The 16757-nt window shown below is 36.3% G+C and overlaps 1 protein-coding gene across 1 annotated transcript in view; it reads left to right on the top strand.

Annotated features, from left to right (window-relative positions):
* Positions 1-16757, top strand: part of HORMAD2 (HORMA domain containing 2) — a 69255-nt gene continuing 52498 nt past the window's right edge. The window contains 6 exon segments of the mRNA XM_027124346.1: positions 1-594; positions 4542-4683; positions 6582-6645; positions 7178-7214; positions 10063-10083; positions 11020-11046. Of these exon segments, the coding sequence (XP_026980147.1) occupies positions 544-594; positions 4542-4683; positions 6582-6645; positions 7178-7214; positions 10063-10083; positions 11020-11046 (342 nt within the window). The 5' untranslated portion in view covers positions 1-543.

Below are 16757 nucleotides of genomic sequence, written 5' to 3'. Positions count from 1 at the left end.
ACCATTTTACATTCCTACCAGCAGTGTACAAGGATTCTGATTTTTCACATCTTCACCTCCACTTGTTATTTTCCACTTTTTTGAATAGCCATCCTAATGAGTATGAAGTGTAAACTTTAACTTTTGAGTTTACTTTGAAAATCAGTTATACATGAAGTTAATTCAAGAAGTATTTTTGAGCCCCTGTTATATAGAGAGCACTGTTACACTCTGAGGGAATAACAAGGATGAGTAAAATATACTGTTGAATCTTTAGGGGATTTACAATTTATTTTTCCCCTCCAAATGTATTTGGGAACAAGTAAGTCAACTTAAATTTTTATCGGGTGGTTGGAAAAACTAATCCAGAGATCTTACTTTATAGAAAATTGGTAGTGGAGATAAAAATGTTTATTAAACTAATTTTCAAAAGAATACAATCAAATGCTAATTATATAGTTCTTCGGAAAATTCACAATAAGGATTACATTAGGCAAGGTCTCTAATTTTTTTTTTTTTTTTACAGGTTAGACTTGTTAAAAGAATCCTTGATAGATTGCTATAATGGCCACTGCTCAGCTCTCTCATTCTATCAGAATTCACAAGGCACCTAAGGTATTTATTAAGAATTAAAAGAAAATCAATGACTATTTAGTGAGTTAGTTCAGAATCATGACTTTAATCTTTGGTGTTTTTTTAAACAGCAGTTTTATCAGTTAATCGGCACATAATATTCTGGCAGACTATGTCTACATTTTAACTAGCTAATGGACTGAGGATGTTCAGGAAATCAATAGATTTCTACAAAGTAACTTATTGGGTGCTTGTTTCATGTTTATATATTTAGACTTTGTAGAGGAAAAGAAATCAGAAACAAAAAAAGATGTTTAAAGAGAATGGCTCTTTGTTAGACATTCACTTCCTGACACAATTAGGACACTTCTAATGCACACTATGATGTAATTATAATAACTGGAGGAGAGAGCACTTAGAGAAACTAGGATCCTGGGGCCCTGGGGAAGCATGCCAGGGCCAGGCAACCTTGCTGGGTTCACCTGGGCAAATTTATCTTGTCCCATGACATTCATTAATGAACATTCATTGATTCATTGAGAGCTTAATATTATATAATATATATGTAATGCTGTGTTATTCTCTGAGAGAATTAAAAAAAAAAGAATCTTCACATTCTAGAAGTTTATAATCTGGTTAGGGAAATAAGATTTACAGGAGGTAAGTCAATATACAAAGCAGTATATGCATTAAATATATGTGAAAAGAGTAAAGCAATACAATTATAGGAATTCAGAGATTTTATATAGACTGGAATGGTTTGTATATTCCTCACGAAGGAGATAGGACTTAAGGTGGACCTTAATTAATGAAAAGGATTAGGAGAGAGGAGAGAGGAGAGAATTCCATGAGGAAAAACTAGCATATGCCTTGGCTCAGAGTAAGAAATGAGCATGGCATGTTTCAGAGAATAACAAAGAATCCATCCTTACTGTAGTGGAGTGTCATCATGTTGGACAGAAGTAGGAAATAAAATTGAATAGGAACTTTGGGGACAAATTAATGTGGATCTTAAAAGCCAGGCTAAGGAATTTATGCTTTATTCTGTAATCAATGGAAAGTCAGTGGTTTCACCAGGACAGTGAGTAAAATAATGTTTTAGGAATATTAAGCTGTAACAGAGGCAGGGAAGACTGAAGTTGAAAGAGAATTAGGGCAGAGAGAAAGCAGTCATCTTTCTGGCTCAAATTCAATATACTCACCAAGCCAACTTCTGATCTCATTGCGTTTCCACTTAGGAAACCCTTCCTGGGGTGAAAATGCTGAGCTGGGTATATGAATTGCAATCAGCTTGGCAGTTATTTTTCTTACTGTAAATTAACAAATTGACCTTTTGATATAAACAGATCTTTGTAGTTTGAACTGCATGAGCTACTTCTCCCAGTAAATTTTAAGTGACTGTATGATTTTGCTATTTAATACTTAAAACAACAATAATAATAACTATAGAAGCTAACATTTATTCAGCACTTACCATGTGCTGGGCACTGTGCCAAGGGCTTTATATTATTATTTCACTTAAACCTTGAAATAAGGGGAAAACTGAAGCTCAGAGAAGTAAAGTAACTTGCCGTAGGTCATGTAGCTTGACAGCTGAGCTGTCAAACATTACTTATATCATTAGCACAATTTCTTATTAAAATAATTTATAATAGTGTTTTCTATTATCAAGCCACAGTATTTTCATGTATTAGACATTTATAAAAACGTGAATGATAACCCCTAAAGTATTAGATCAACTGAGCTGAGAAAAAAATCCCTGGAGTATAGAAAAGTAACAATTCTAGAGGGCTTTTCCAATCATTGATCTTCATTATTACAAATGGCCTTTTAGATTCTATATTTAAAGTAAACATCTTTATATTTTTAGGTTATTTAATTTAACAAGTGGTTATTACTCAAGTATTGCCTCTAAATTTTGGCATGTTTTCAATAAGTTATTATACATGTATGCCATGCCGGCTATTACCCAATTACCCCCACAGAACCTTAATTTCTCAGGATCTATGGGTACCAAAAGCAATTTTCTGTAAAATTTTACACACATACACATAGACACACATGCATATTACATATTCTCCTTCAACGTTAATCTTTCCTACTTCTGCTATAGCTTAATATTCGTAAAACAATTATTCTGCTCACTCTCCTAATCAAACCTGCTGCTTTTCCACTGGTTACAGAATAAAGCATAAATTCCTTAGCCTGACTTTTTTTTTTTTTTTTTTTTTTGTGGTACACAGGCCTCTCACTGCTGTGGCCTCTCCCGTTACGGAGCACAGGCTCCGGACACACAGGCTCAGCGGCCACGGCTCACGGGTCCAGCCGCTCCGCGGCATGTGGGATCTTCCCGGACCAGGGCACGAACCCGTGTCCCCTGCATCGGCAGGCGGACTCTCAACCACTGCGCCACCAGGGAAGCCCTTAGCCTGACTTTTAAGATCCATAATAATTTGTCCCCAAAGTTCCTATCATACATGCAAGAATAATTTTATGTATCTTTTTAACAACTGAATATAATATGGTTTGACAAAATGATGAACTGATAATTCATTTTCGCTATGTAGTGTACCAAAGAGGAAGCAAGCTTACATTGCAAAATCATGTCTAGAATGTCCTGAAGACATTCTAGAACCAGATATAGATAAAGATTTTGGGGCGTTCTCTTTCATCTAAATGCATATTTGTGGGTAGTACCTGCCTCTAAGTGACAGAATTATTAAAACTTCAACAGTTGAAACTGTGCAGTATAGTAAAAAAAGACCTCTGAATTTGCATGAGGTAATCAGAGATTTACCATTCTGACTTCTAATATCATAGATTAGTTTCACCTGCTTTTGTACTTTATATAAATGAAATCATACTTTAGTACTCAATTGTATCAGGTTTCTTTGCACTCAGCTTTATCTGTGAGAGTCACTTATACTGCAGAACTTTTGCTTAAGCAAAGCACAAAGATGTGGAAATACATGGTAGTAGAATAGTAGATGAATAGTAGTTCCACATGGCTAGGGAGTAGGGTGCATAGGAGGGGATAAGGGAGGAGGGGCAGAAGGGAGGGGTGGGAGATGAGACAGGAAAGCTAGGCAAAGATAAGATTTTGACAGTTCTCAAACGCTACACTTGAACTCTATCCTGTATGAACACTGGGAGTGTCATGATAAGATTTGTATTCTTTAAAGTTAATAATGTCGGCAGTATGAAGGACAGATTGAATGAAAGGAACTGTTAGCAGGGAGGTCAGAGGCAACTACAGTAGTAAAGGGGAGAAGTGACCATGTCCTGAGCCAAGGCAGTGGCAGTGAGAAGAGAAAGGAGAAAACAGATTTGAGAACTCTCCTAGAGAGGATTAATAGGACTTTGTGATTGGATATGGGGAATGGAGGAGAGAGAGAAGCCGAAGATGACTGTACTTCTAGCTTGGATGATTGGAGTGGATGCTGATCCATTCGTCTGAGAATGAAACTTGGGATCAGGTTTCAGTCAGGGTGATAGAGATAAACTGAGTTTGAGGATGTTATGGCAACTGAGAGAGAGGAGAGTGTAGGCAAAAGTGTTAAGCACTGCAGAGGAGTTTACATAGTACGAGGACCAAGATGAGGTCAATGATAGGATGTACTTGGTGACTTTGGAGAGAATAGTATAGAACAGAGCGGGTGGAAGACAGATTGCAGTGGGTTCTGAGGAGTGTATGAAAGGGAAGATTATATAACCATAGTAAAACTCCCCATTTTGCTTAAATCCATGGGTCATTGTAAAATAAATTATGTCAGTCTTGAATTACTTGGTTAACCGTCTCTGCCTTTCTTCTTTGCCTTGCCAGTGAAGATCTAATCTGACGCAATATTCAAAGCCCAGTTTCCTTTTGATTATCTATAAAGGTATCAGATTTGAGGTCTTGAAAAATCTTTCCATTTTACTGTGATAATGGCATGATGGGCTGAATATATTAAAGAATACTAATCTTTTTCATTTTCCCCCCCTCCCAGCAAACAGTTTTCCCATGTCAAATAACTAAGGAGCATGAGTCATTGATAATGGTGAAGAAACTTTTTGCTACTTCTATCTCATGTGTAACATATCTAAGGGGCCTGTTTCCAGAGAGCTCTTACGAAGAAAGCCATTTGGATGGTAAAGTTTAACTAAATGGTTACTTTGGCTGGTGGAGCCCTTTTCCTCTATTTGGCAGGAGTAAAACTTTACTTTCTCACAGAGTGTGCTAATTCCAAGTCATGGGTTCTTTAAGATCAATTTGCTAATTCATTTTCCATTTTAATTTCACTATGTTTAGTGGTTTTACTTATAGGAACCATTAGTTCCTGGCTAATACCAAATCACGGAATGAAAAGAAAAGAAATACGTATGGACAAGCCCAGTAATTCTAAACTGTACCTACAAAAGCAGCAACCAGATCGAAATCTACTTGGGGGCTGTACATTTGCACTATTTTGTGTCTCAACTGAATTTTTTTCTTTGAGGTAGACTTTGGCCTTGAGGAATTTTAATTGAGAAGTTTAATTCTTTCTGTTAACATATACAAATATGTGGAAAATATGCATACCCATGCCAAACCCATTTGTTGATTAACATGGATATGTAGACAATTATTATTCTAATCAGCTCTGGTTTTTTCTTAATTTTCTGTCTTTTCTACTTTTCTTCCTTTTATTTCTTATGTCCTTAAACTCATGATCTCATTTCCTTGTATTACAAGCTGTTTCTGTCTCCTTTCCTTCTCTTGTATTAAAAAGAATGTACCTAGGACTCTTCAATTTTTCAAAAATCTTTTTGTTTAAAAAGATGGATTGTGATAACAATTCAGAAAATTTTGCTGATTTGTCATGAAAGTGGGAAAGTATCATTTGGAAAATAAATATAGAGGGCTACAAGTTTCCTTGTAAGATGTTATTTTTCAAAATCTAACTTTACTTTAAATTTCTCACATCTGTATTTAATGATATACTTGGGCCTCATTCCAATTTAATTTTCTTAAACATTTGATTCTCTACATGAGCATCAATGAAATGCATGTGTGCTATAAACACAAAGGCATTATATTTGCAACTGTGACAGCCTCATTTGTGTTATGTCCTCTTTTGGTCTATAGGATATAAATCTGTAATAGTGAAAATGTTTATATGTAGCATATAGTTGCAGTTTCTCCTCTTGTTTGGAATATAGAATTGGAAAAAGACGTATTTGGAGTAATTAAGCGCTTACTGTGTGCCAATCACTAACCTGTGCATGGAGGGCAATACCATTGTTTATAGCTTTATTTTTTGTGACAGTTTTAATGGAAGTTATATATCTCCCTCCCAGTGTTTGTACTTAAAGTAGCATATATCATAAAAATGCCCAGTACTCCTAAGTTGCTCTCTTTTTGGCAATCTCTAAATGTTATACCAATATGGAATAATTTTCATATCTCTCAATAGCAATAGAGGTAACATCAATTTTAGGATAGGAAAACAATCTGAAAAGGTGAAGTGATTTATATAAAGTCATACGTGAATCAGTAATTGATTTTAGACTGATCTAAACCAAAACTTTTAATGTGATTTTCTTATTCTTCCTTCCTATAGTAAGGTAGTCGAATTTCAGATGGAAATTAATATTTGAGAATAATCCATGGAAACATTTTTCATCCTTTTTTTCTTTCATTGAGAGAGAGAGAAATACCAGAGAAGTGATTTGAGACTGAGGTGTACGTTTTAAATTGGTTGATGGAGATGGTCTCAGTACTACCTTATGATAACTTAGAATTCAGCAGAAGCAAAGAAGTGACACAAATTGATTTTGCAACCAAATCAGTTGTGCTACATTGTAGAAGGGAAGACTGCTAATCTATAATAAAAATGGGAACTAAGTCAATTATCAACATAGGATTTATTTTTAAATTAGATATTTTGTGATTCAAAATGTTTTTATAAGCTATAAACTAAGTAAGTTATAAAAATAAAATCATGAAAGGAAATACCCTTATTTAGTATGGACAATTTTAGTGCAACAGACTGTTTCTATTTTTGTAGACCTCAGTTTAAAAATCCTCCGAGAAGATAAAAAATGTCCTGGGTCACTGCATATTATCAGGTGGTAAGTAATTGAAATTCCACCAAAGTTGAACAACATTATTTTTATCATAGCTGAAATTACCCATAAGACTTTATTTGGTAAGATCATTTCCTTAAAACTATTGCCTTCTTCCTTTCTTTCTTTTCATCTTCTTTTTTTTTTAATTTCCTAGAAATATGTAACAATTATTCAATATTATTTTAAGATACTGATTTAGTTTTGTTTTTGAAGAAAGTGGACTTTATATAAGAAAGAAAAATATCAGTCAAAATTTGATTACTCATCATGTGCATGTCAGTGTCCTAAACATTATGGGAGGCCAAAAGAAAAATAAGATGTGATTCCCTACCTCAAAATTGCTTACATATTATTTATAAAGTACTATCAACATATTAAAAGATATAGGAATTTCTAAAAAATGATTAAATGGGAAAGGTGAAATGGTTATCAATTTAATGTATTTCAAAGCAAGAAACAAATCAGTTTTGTACTTGGGATTCTTTCTGGCTTTGCATCTGGTCCAAATTGACACCAAACATTTATTTCTTGACAGGATTCGAGGTTGTTTTGATGCTTTGGAAAAGAGATACGTAAGAATGTTTTTAAATTTACACCAGGATCAAAGACTCATCCTTTATCCCTTTAAAAGAAAAATTTAGCCTTTATTTTGTTGTTGTGTTTTAACAGTATACCAGTTCCTACATTTGCATTCATGAACCAGTTTCTTTTTATTTTGTGTCTTTGTTGTCCTGTTGATGTCTCATTTACATCAATTAGAAATGAAACCCTCATTTTTCTCTTTTACATACTCATATCTTTTGACCACAGAATTTCCTCTGAAGTCACTGGAAGAGATCCACAGGATGTGGGAAAGGGCAGACAAGAATCTGGCATTTAGCACATTGAACATGTTCAAAATAGTGGCGATTCAATTTGCAGATATGAGAGTAAAAAATGGACTTGAATAATCGGTTTTTATTCTATGTTAGTTATTTTGTTAACTATGTTTGGCACATGTATATAACCTGTTCCCTCAAAATAGCTAGTATTGTAGCTTGAATTTTTTTAAATGCAGCTTGAATTTTAAGTGCATTAGATTTTTCTTGCTGCCCAAGACAGCTATGAAGCGTGTAAAAATTAGAGGCTCTAGTCCTAGTTGAAGAGATAATATATAAATGAACTTTCCACCACTGCTTTCTCCTTTCCCCATCTCTGTCTTCTTTTTACTTCTCAATTCCTATTCCTTTAAAAAACCTTAAGGTGAGTAAGCCTTACATTGGATTATTTAGTTGCACTGATATATTTCCTTTTTCACTGAATAGTTATTACTTATGATTTATTCAACACTGACTGGGGGGGTTGAGGGATACAAAGATAAAACAGATATGAGATTGTGCACACAAAGAGCTTATAGTCCATGGCAGAAGACAGATGACATCATATGCACGGCTGATGATCAGCTATTGCACACTGGCATAGCTGTACCTGTTGTTAAAATGTTGAAGTACTCTATATCCAGTGGTAAATGGTTGCTTCTCTGAGATCCCAAATGACTCCCACCATGTCCGCCCCTTCACCCCACCAGTGTCTCTTCTGGGATGTCCCTAGACTGTTCCACAATCTAGCAACTAAAGGGTTGACACCTGGCCCGGGGGGAGCTTCCAGGAACCCAGCACCAGGGCTAAGTTGGCATCTTTTCTGATTGGTCAGTACCTGTGCCATGTTGGGCTGTTAAATTTTGATTTTTTCATATCAGTTTGATATTTCATTAGAAAGTGATGCATACCAAAGGCAAGATATTGATCATGTGCAAAGGAAGTATGGAAAAGGAGGGGTTATATCCAGTGAGGGACATGAGGGAAATCTTTGGGAGAAAATGACTTTGAAGGCCCTTAGTATTTAGACAGGTTGAGAGGGGAAGAAGGTCCTTACCAGTACACCGAACAGCACTCATTCATTCTCCTTTGTCCATTCATTTAGCAACATTTCTTGAGTGCCCATCTTTGAGGGGCAGTGAAATATAGTTAAGAGCTCAAGGTTTAGAAGAAGTAAGTCTGAAGTGAATCCTAGTTCTGCCACTTAATACCAGTGTGATCTTGGCACATAACCTACCTCTTGGTAACTTAGTTTCTTTACAATAATAATAGAACGAACCTCTTAGGGTTGTTTGAGAATTAAATGAGTTAATAATCTAAAGCAGTAGTTTTCAAACATTAGCTTGCATCAGAATCACCTGGAGGGCCTGTTAAAACACACATTGCCAGGTTCCACCCCAAAATTTCTGGTGTAAGAATTTTCATTTCAGACAAATTCCAAGTGATGCTGAGACTGCTGGTCTAGGGACCATACTTTCCAAGGCATCACTCTCACCATTGCTCACCATGTTCAAGCACACAAGCATTCGAGAACATGCCAAGTGCCTTTTACCCTTGTACATATTGTTACTTTTGCCTGCAAAATTTTCTTCCCTACCCCACACCCTTTATCTGGCTAATTCCAATTTATCCTTCAGGTCCCAGCCTAAATATTTACTTCCACGGGGAGGCCTTCCCTGACAACCACCCCCCCCCACCGCCACCCCTCTCCCAGCCTAGACTGTCCATCTGTTTAATGGTCACAAGCACTCAGTGCCGCTACTTCATAGCAATTAACACAATTGTAATGATGTACCTATCTGTGTGCTTTTTTTGTTCTCTCCTGCTGGTCTGCATGTTCCCTGAGATCAGGGGCCATTTCTATTTTTGAATGAATGAATGAACTATTAATTAAATAATTAATATAAATTAGAGTTTTACTGTGTAGTCTGAAAATCAATTGTATGCAGTAACCAAAACGGCCACACAGTGTCACTAAAGTTTTAGTCTTTTGGGTGAAATAGGTGAATAATTTGATACAAAATTATGGTCCTGAAATTTTCTCATTTGTATCCTAGTTTTTAATAGGCTTGCTTATATCTCTATCTCTGTATCTATATATTCCATTATTCTTCCAAGCAGAATCTGTTTATAGTAATGTAGTTGTAGGGAGGGCAGAGATTTTGTAGACTTATATCAGACTTAAAATTTTTTATTTTAGATTACTTTCAAAACACAAACTGTTTTAGAGATGCTTATGGCATAATTAACTTTTAGTAATAATGAATTATTTTGTATATCTTTTGCCTCCCAAACTAGAACGTAACTTATAGAGACTAAGGATAGTTATCTTCTTCTTCTTTTTTTTTTCCATCTCTCCCCTCCCCAGCAGGACCTTGGGTATGTAATAGAGACTCACATGAATGGATGAAAAATTAGTATCCATTTCTCTGACCTTCTGAATAGTATTTTTTTCCTACCCAGATCTTTTAATTTGAAAGTCATATTTTAATTAGACTTTATTGAAAATAATAATAATATAGGTGCAAGTGTATAGTAACAATAGTTTTCTTTTCTCTTGAAGCTACACATGGCAGTACTTACAGTAAGTGCACATTTAAAGACCAAGCCTCTGTCTCTGCTTCATTGTCTTTTGGCAAGTGAAATAGTAAAACAGTACTCTCCCCCATCCTCCCTGAATTGCATTGTCTGTCCTATGCATTTTGGAAGAAAAAAAAAAACTCTATCAGAAGTTTTAATAAAAGATCACAATCTACATATTTCTTTGGCATATTATAATACATGAGGAAATATATAGGCTATACTATCTGCTTCATCTACTGGCTATTAGAATTTCATTTTCTGAGTTAATTTACAGACTCAAAGCTCTTTGTTTTTGAAGTTTTACAGACTTTTTTGAAGCTTTGTATACTTCCTGGTATATAACACGGTATATGTAGTTAAGAATAGAAGGAAAATGAGAAGATACTTTTTTTTTTTTTTTTTTTTGCGGTACGCGGGCCTCTCACCGCCGCGGCCTCCCCCGTTGCGGAACACAGGCTCCGGACGCACAGGCTCAGCGGCCATGGCTCACGGGCCTAGCCGCCCCGCGGCATGTGGGATCCTCCCCGACCGGGACACGAACCCGTGTCCCCTGCATCGTCAGGTGGACTCTCAACCACTGCACCACCAGGGAAGCCTGAAAAGATACTATTGAGAGTCTTAGATATATGAGTTATTTTAAAATTTTTAAACCATAACAAATTACTGTGACTGTAGTGCAGTCGCAGTAATCATAAATATCTGGTTATCAATTTCCTTATAATCAGGGTTCACAGAATGCTCTAAAGACTCTCTATGTTCACAAAATAAGAGCTTATTCTATCTCTAGCTTGAAATATATATCTCAAGATACATATATATATATATATTTCAGTACTCAATTAATATAGCACAAATTGAACTCTTCACATAGAAAATATATTCTGTGGGGAGTAATCTAGTTTCAGAAATTAAATGCTGTTTATTTTTCCTTAAATAGCTTTACACAAATCCGAAGGAACCTGAGGTAAGAACACATAAAGAGATGGGCAGTATATTATATTTAAATATGTTTACCTGAGTTGAGGCTATAAATTATATCACTAGACTACCATATGAACAAAGCAACTTGTAGTGAGCTTTTTCAGTGTGTTTTATTATAAATGTCACCAATTCTTTATTATGAGATTTAAAAAACTACCTAAGGGTATTGGGAAAAAAACATTGAGTAGAACTGAGCGTATTCCCTAACACGTTAACAGTAAGAATCTGTATGAAAACTACCTTTTATTTTTATTTTAAATGATGCTGAATCCTTTCTATTTCTGACCTTTGTGGCATAATGCTAAACTTCTTTTTTTATGGCTAACTTAATTCTCTCCCTTCTGACATTTTCATAGATTTTTTAAGCTTTACCTCTTTACTTCTCTCTCTAAATTTCTCCCCTCTGCTTATTGAATCCTACTTATCCTCAACACCAACTTATGTTTAAAGCTTTCATGAAAGCCTCTTTGGCTGTTTTGTTCACACTAATTTCTCCTTTCTCTAAATTCCTTTCTCCAGCAGGACCTCACAATTTAACACTCTTAATTAATTCATAAAGATTACTTTATCTCCCTAACCAGATTGTGATTCCTGAGGACAAATCTTATCTTCTTTTCGATCTCCCAGTGTGAATTCATAGTCCTGGATACGTAATAGTAACTTGTGCTACTTTGAATGACAGCTGTGGCAGTGGCACAAATGGAGGGAGAAGCCCTTCGTTCTTTCTTCTTATTCTATCCTCTATTTTCCTCCCAGCTTTCTTTCCTCTTCCCTTTCCCTTTTGCTTGCTTTCAATTTTCCTTCCCTAAACCTATGGATTTAGCCTAACTGGTAACCTTCACAACTAAGTTAAGTGTTTTTTAGCCTTTAATATCCTTTCTTCTTTGGCAAGATTATAAACAGCTGTTTGAGCAAGGCAGAAGAAAACTGGTGCATGAGGTGGGTAACAATTCCTCAATGCCCAAGCTAAACCTATTTTTATCTTTGTCTCTAGTTTAGTTTCAATTTTTTTTGTTTTCAGTAGGTTTGAGGGGAGGTTTCCCAAAGTAAGATCTCCTGATAAATTGTTAATAAATTGGTCATTTCCTTAGTGCAATAAATTATGTTTTCTTATGCATGTAAAACTCATCTGAAACTAATGGTTTTGAGGTAGTGAAATGCTGAGGAAATTGGGCTATCTACAGAAAAATATTACAGAGTGGGAAGAAAACTGTTAAATGAGTTTTGATGCAGGCAATGTACGTAATAATAAAGTTAGAAAGCAAAAGCTTATTATATAAGTTCTGAGCTATCATTTATGACCCAGAAAAAAATATTTTGAACTCTTACATATTATTTCCTATAGCAGTGATCCCTAACCTCTGTGTTCATGGCACACTCTTGATTACTAGAAAATTTGGTGGCATGTTTAAGGGTATTAAAAGACTTAAAAGGACACCAAATGTGTCAGCAATAATTATGGTATAACTATGGCACAGCAATGTTCATAGTGCCTGAAAGTATCCATGGGGTTACACTGTTTTATGGTTGCTCTTTAGCACCAAGTCACTGATAGAACTATTTACCTCTTTGATCTCTTTCTTCTATGTACTCGCAAAACAGCATTCTCACATAAAGTCTTTCTTTGGCATTTATCTGATATGGTACCATGTTTCTTGACTCATACTGGTAGAAGTATATATTGTCCCCTAAGCAAAACTGCACAAACAGTAACAACATTAATATTTACCTGAAGCAAAAATGCATTTTACACATGGACTAAAATTTGCAGCACTCTTGTGAAGAGTCTGTCATGGTACACCAGTTGAGAACCTCTGCCTTAAATAAGTTTGCTTATCCAGTCCAGAGACCAACAGAGTTTTGGGCATTGCACAAACACAGCTTCTGCACTTGAGGCTTTGTTCTGGTTGCTCCATCTTAAGAAAGAGATGAACTGACGAAAGTAACTAAAGTAGTGAAGAGGGCTAGTGTGTCTTTTCTGCAGATACACACTACAGAATGGGTGCAGGGTATTAATAAGATGTGTAAGCCAAAATGTAAATATGTTAAGGAAATTTTTACACAGTTTAATGCATGATAGACCCATAAAGAATTACTATATTTGAATATTGTGAGGATTCAAATCCTACTATTTCACCATCGGTTTTTCTTTTTGCCTGTTAGAGGTGGTCAACACCACTTTTAATAGACTGCTTCAGGAACTGAACTATAGATGGTCCCTGCTTCTAGCCACAATATACTTTTAGATACTTTGTTTTTAAAAAATCCTGTAGGATGAAATCCTAATTGAATGTGAACTCTATCCTGGCTGAATATTTATTCATTCAGCAAGTATTAATTGGGTTCCCCTTATGTGCCTGAAACACAGGAGTTAATGGGTAGACAAGGTCCCTGCTGTCTGGAAGCTTACGTTCTTATGAGGGAGGATAAACAATAAACAAGTAAACAAAAATTAGCAAAACAGTTTCAGATAGATCGTAATGCTATGAAGAAAATAAAAGTTGGTATGCTGGAGAGTGCTAAGGTAGGAATGGAGGAAGAAAGATTGGAGGGCAGTCCCTGGAAAGCCTCCCTGAGGGGCCACTGTTTGAGCTGAAACTGAAGAAGAGTCACCCCATGCAGGCCTGTGAGAGGTAATAGCATGTGACTGCAGAACAACACAGTAGTTAACATTGCAGGCGCTGGAGTCAAATCCCAGCTCTACTACTTACTAGCTTCATCTATAATGATGTAATACCTACTCTGAGTGTGGCTATGTAAGAATGAATAGATGTAGAGCATTTAGGGAAGTGCCCAGATATCATGATTATTATCATCAACTGGAGACAACATTTTCCAGAGTACAGTTGTGTAAAGGCCCAAAGGCAGGAAGGCATCTTGTGTGTTCATGGACAAAGAGGGTGTCCTGAGCCTGGAGCTGAGTGAGTAGGAGGGAAAGAGGCAGGAGATAAGGTCAGAGAGGTAGGCAGGGGACAGATGAGTAAGGCCCATGGACCAAGGTAAATTCTGGATTTTATTCTAAGGGCAATGGGAAACCATTAACAAAGGAGTGACATGGTCTGATTTGCATTTTCAAAACTTTTTTTGGCTGTAGAACAGAGAATGAATTTGGAGGAGGAGAAGTAGTTCGGAAGCAAGCAGATCAGATGGAAAGAGACGGTGTTGGCTTGGATAGGGTGAAGAGAATGAAGGTGAAGAGAACCAGATGGACTTGGGATGTGCTTTGGAGATAGACCTGAAAAGTCTTGCCGATGGATTGGAGTGTGGAGGGAGAATGAAAAGCTGTGTATGTTGCTGTTGCTTTGGACCATGTGGATGCATTCAGTATGATTAATAGAAACCATTGGTGAGCAGTTTAAAGACTGATACTTATTAGGCAACACATTAATCTGAAAAGCAGGAGAATGTTTTATGAGGTGTTAAGAAGAGACTAGTGCCTGCTGTAAATATACCTTCCTTGATCAATCAGACTCGGATGGAAGTTATTAAGGATTATCATCTTCTATAAAACAATTACAAACATAACTCTTTTATTAGTAGTTGCACTAAGGACCAAATAATAAAATGTTAATAAAATTATCAGCCACTAAAGGATCTACTCTTGATACATTTAAAAAAAATAATAGATAGCTCAGAGCATCAAAAAGCTAGAGCTGGTTGAGAAACATGGGCGGTCAGGAAGAACAGGCATTGTTTACTTGACAGGGCAACTATACCGCATCAATGCATCAACGCATCAACGGAAGAGAGGATATTGTGTATCTAGCCTGTCTGGAGTGAACCTGTTGCTGTAGGTACCTCTATTCTCACATATCTCTCGTACTCACAAAGCAACATTCTGAACTTGGTTTGATTTCTCAAGTAGACTGTCTTGCTAGAAAAAATCTTTTTCTCTTAAAAATAACTCCATTACAAGTCAGTCTTTTTAGAGTATAAGCACCATGAGCCAGTTTCCCTAGGACCTGCTCACCTATAATTCATGGGATACCAAATCTCAGAATAGACAAAAGTAACAAGAACATTGTGAGTTTTTCTGATCAGTCTAACATTCCATTCCCACATTGTCAAGGAACAAACACTGAAATAGATGAATGAAGGGTATTTTTTGTGTTCAGACTTAAATTCATACCCTTGCCTGTCTTTAGCACCTTCTCCGGCTCTGTGTACAGACTACTGTTGACCCTTGAACAACACAAGGGTTAGGGGTGGTGACCCCTAAGCAGTGGAAAATCCATGTATAATTTATGGTAGGTCCTCCATATACACGATTCCTCTGTATCCTTGGTTCCTCATTTTCAGATTCAACAACCATGAATCATGTACAACTGTAGTATTTACTATTGGAAAAAAATCTGCGTGTAAGTGGGCCTGCATGGTTCAAACCCATGTTGTTCAACAGTCAACTGTACATGTATCTGGGTCAACTGTTAGCTTCAACTATTAGGCAATCACCTTATTTTAAATGGAGTACATCTCTCATGAGGAAATCTGTCCTTTATTTCTAGCTTATTTATATCTGTTTATATTTGTCCATATTTACAGTTAGCAGACAGCAGTGGTGTCTAGTTTTTAGTGCAGGATCAAAAGAACAAAAATAAAAAAACATGTGATACCATAGACCCTGGTTCCTTTCTGATTTTTTCTAGCTTTCCTGTTGCCATTCTAGTCTTCCCTGAATTACTACAGAATTCTCTCTCTCTCTCTCTTTTTTTTTTTTTAACATCTTTATTGGAGTATAATTGCTTTACAATGGTGTGTTAGTTTCTGCTTTATAACAAAGTGAATCAGCTATACATATACATATATCCCCATATCTCTTCCCTCTTGCGTTCTCTCTCTCTTTTTTTTTTCAGGAGTCTCTTAATTGTTCTCATGGTTCCCACTTCTCTGCGCTCTTAAAATAGCCAAGGTGATCTTAAAAAATGCAGATCACTCCCATGCTTAAAACCCTTCAATGGACTTCTGGTTTACTTGGAATAAAGTCCAAACCCCTTAGTTAACAAGGCCCCACAACTTTCTCTACAACCTCATCTCCTACACTCTCCCCCTTGCTCACTCATCGTCAGCCATTTGGCCTCCTCTGTGATCCTAGAAGAGGCTTCCTTTCCTACTGTAGAGCCTTTGCATTGATGTTTCTTCTGCTGGGGTGCCCTGCTCTCCCCTAGCTCTGCACATGGCTGACCTCTCTCATCAATGAGGCTCAGCTCAAACATCACCTCTTTAGTAAGGCCTTCCTTGGCCCTTCCAAACCAAATCACCACCTCTCCCTTCTGTACTCTGTCACAGCATCTGCTTCATATTGTTCACAGCTCTTATTACTACCTGAAATTATTTTATTTGTTTACTTGTTTATTGACCATTTCTCCCACCAGTCTGTGTTTTCCAGAAAAACAGGGACCTTTTCTGTCATGTTCACCATAGTGACTCCACTGCCTGACACAAAGTAGACATTCAATAAATATCCTTATCATGAATGAATGGTTTCTTAACTAGTTCCACTGTTATTTACCTAAGCTGGGTCAGACACTTGACTCTGTGCTTTAGCTTCTCCAGCTTTAAGATGGTAACAAGAGATTATGCCATCTAACTCATTTTCAGCATGGAGGAGAAAAAGTGTTATCTTTATATCTGGAAATATTACTCCTGAATAATGTAATGCTATAAAACAAGTATGTAGGAGGTATAGTAGGTATA

Source organism: Aethalodelphis obliquidens, unplaced genomic scaffold, assembly GCF_003676395.1.
Source record: "Aethalodelphis obliquidens isolate GAN/ISIS:26980383/991018 unplaced genomic scaffold, ASM367639v1 scaffold28, whole genome shotgun sequence".
NCBI lineage: Eukaryota > Metazoa > Chordata > Mammalia > Artiodactyla > Delphinidae > Aethalodelphis > Aethalodelphis obliquidens.
The sequence above is the reverse complement of the archived record's forward strand: the minus strand, read 5'-3'. Positions and strand labels throughout refer to the sequence as shown.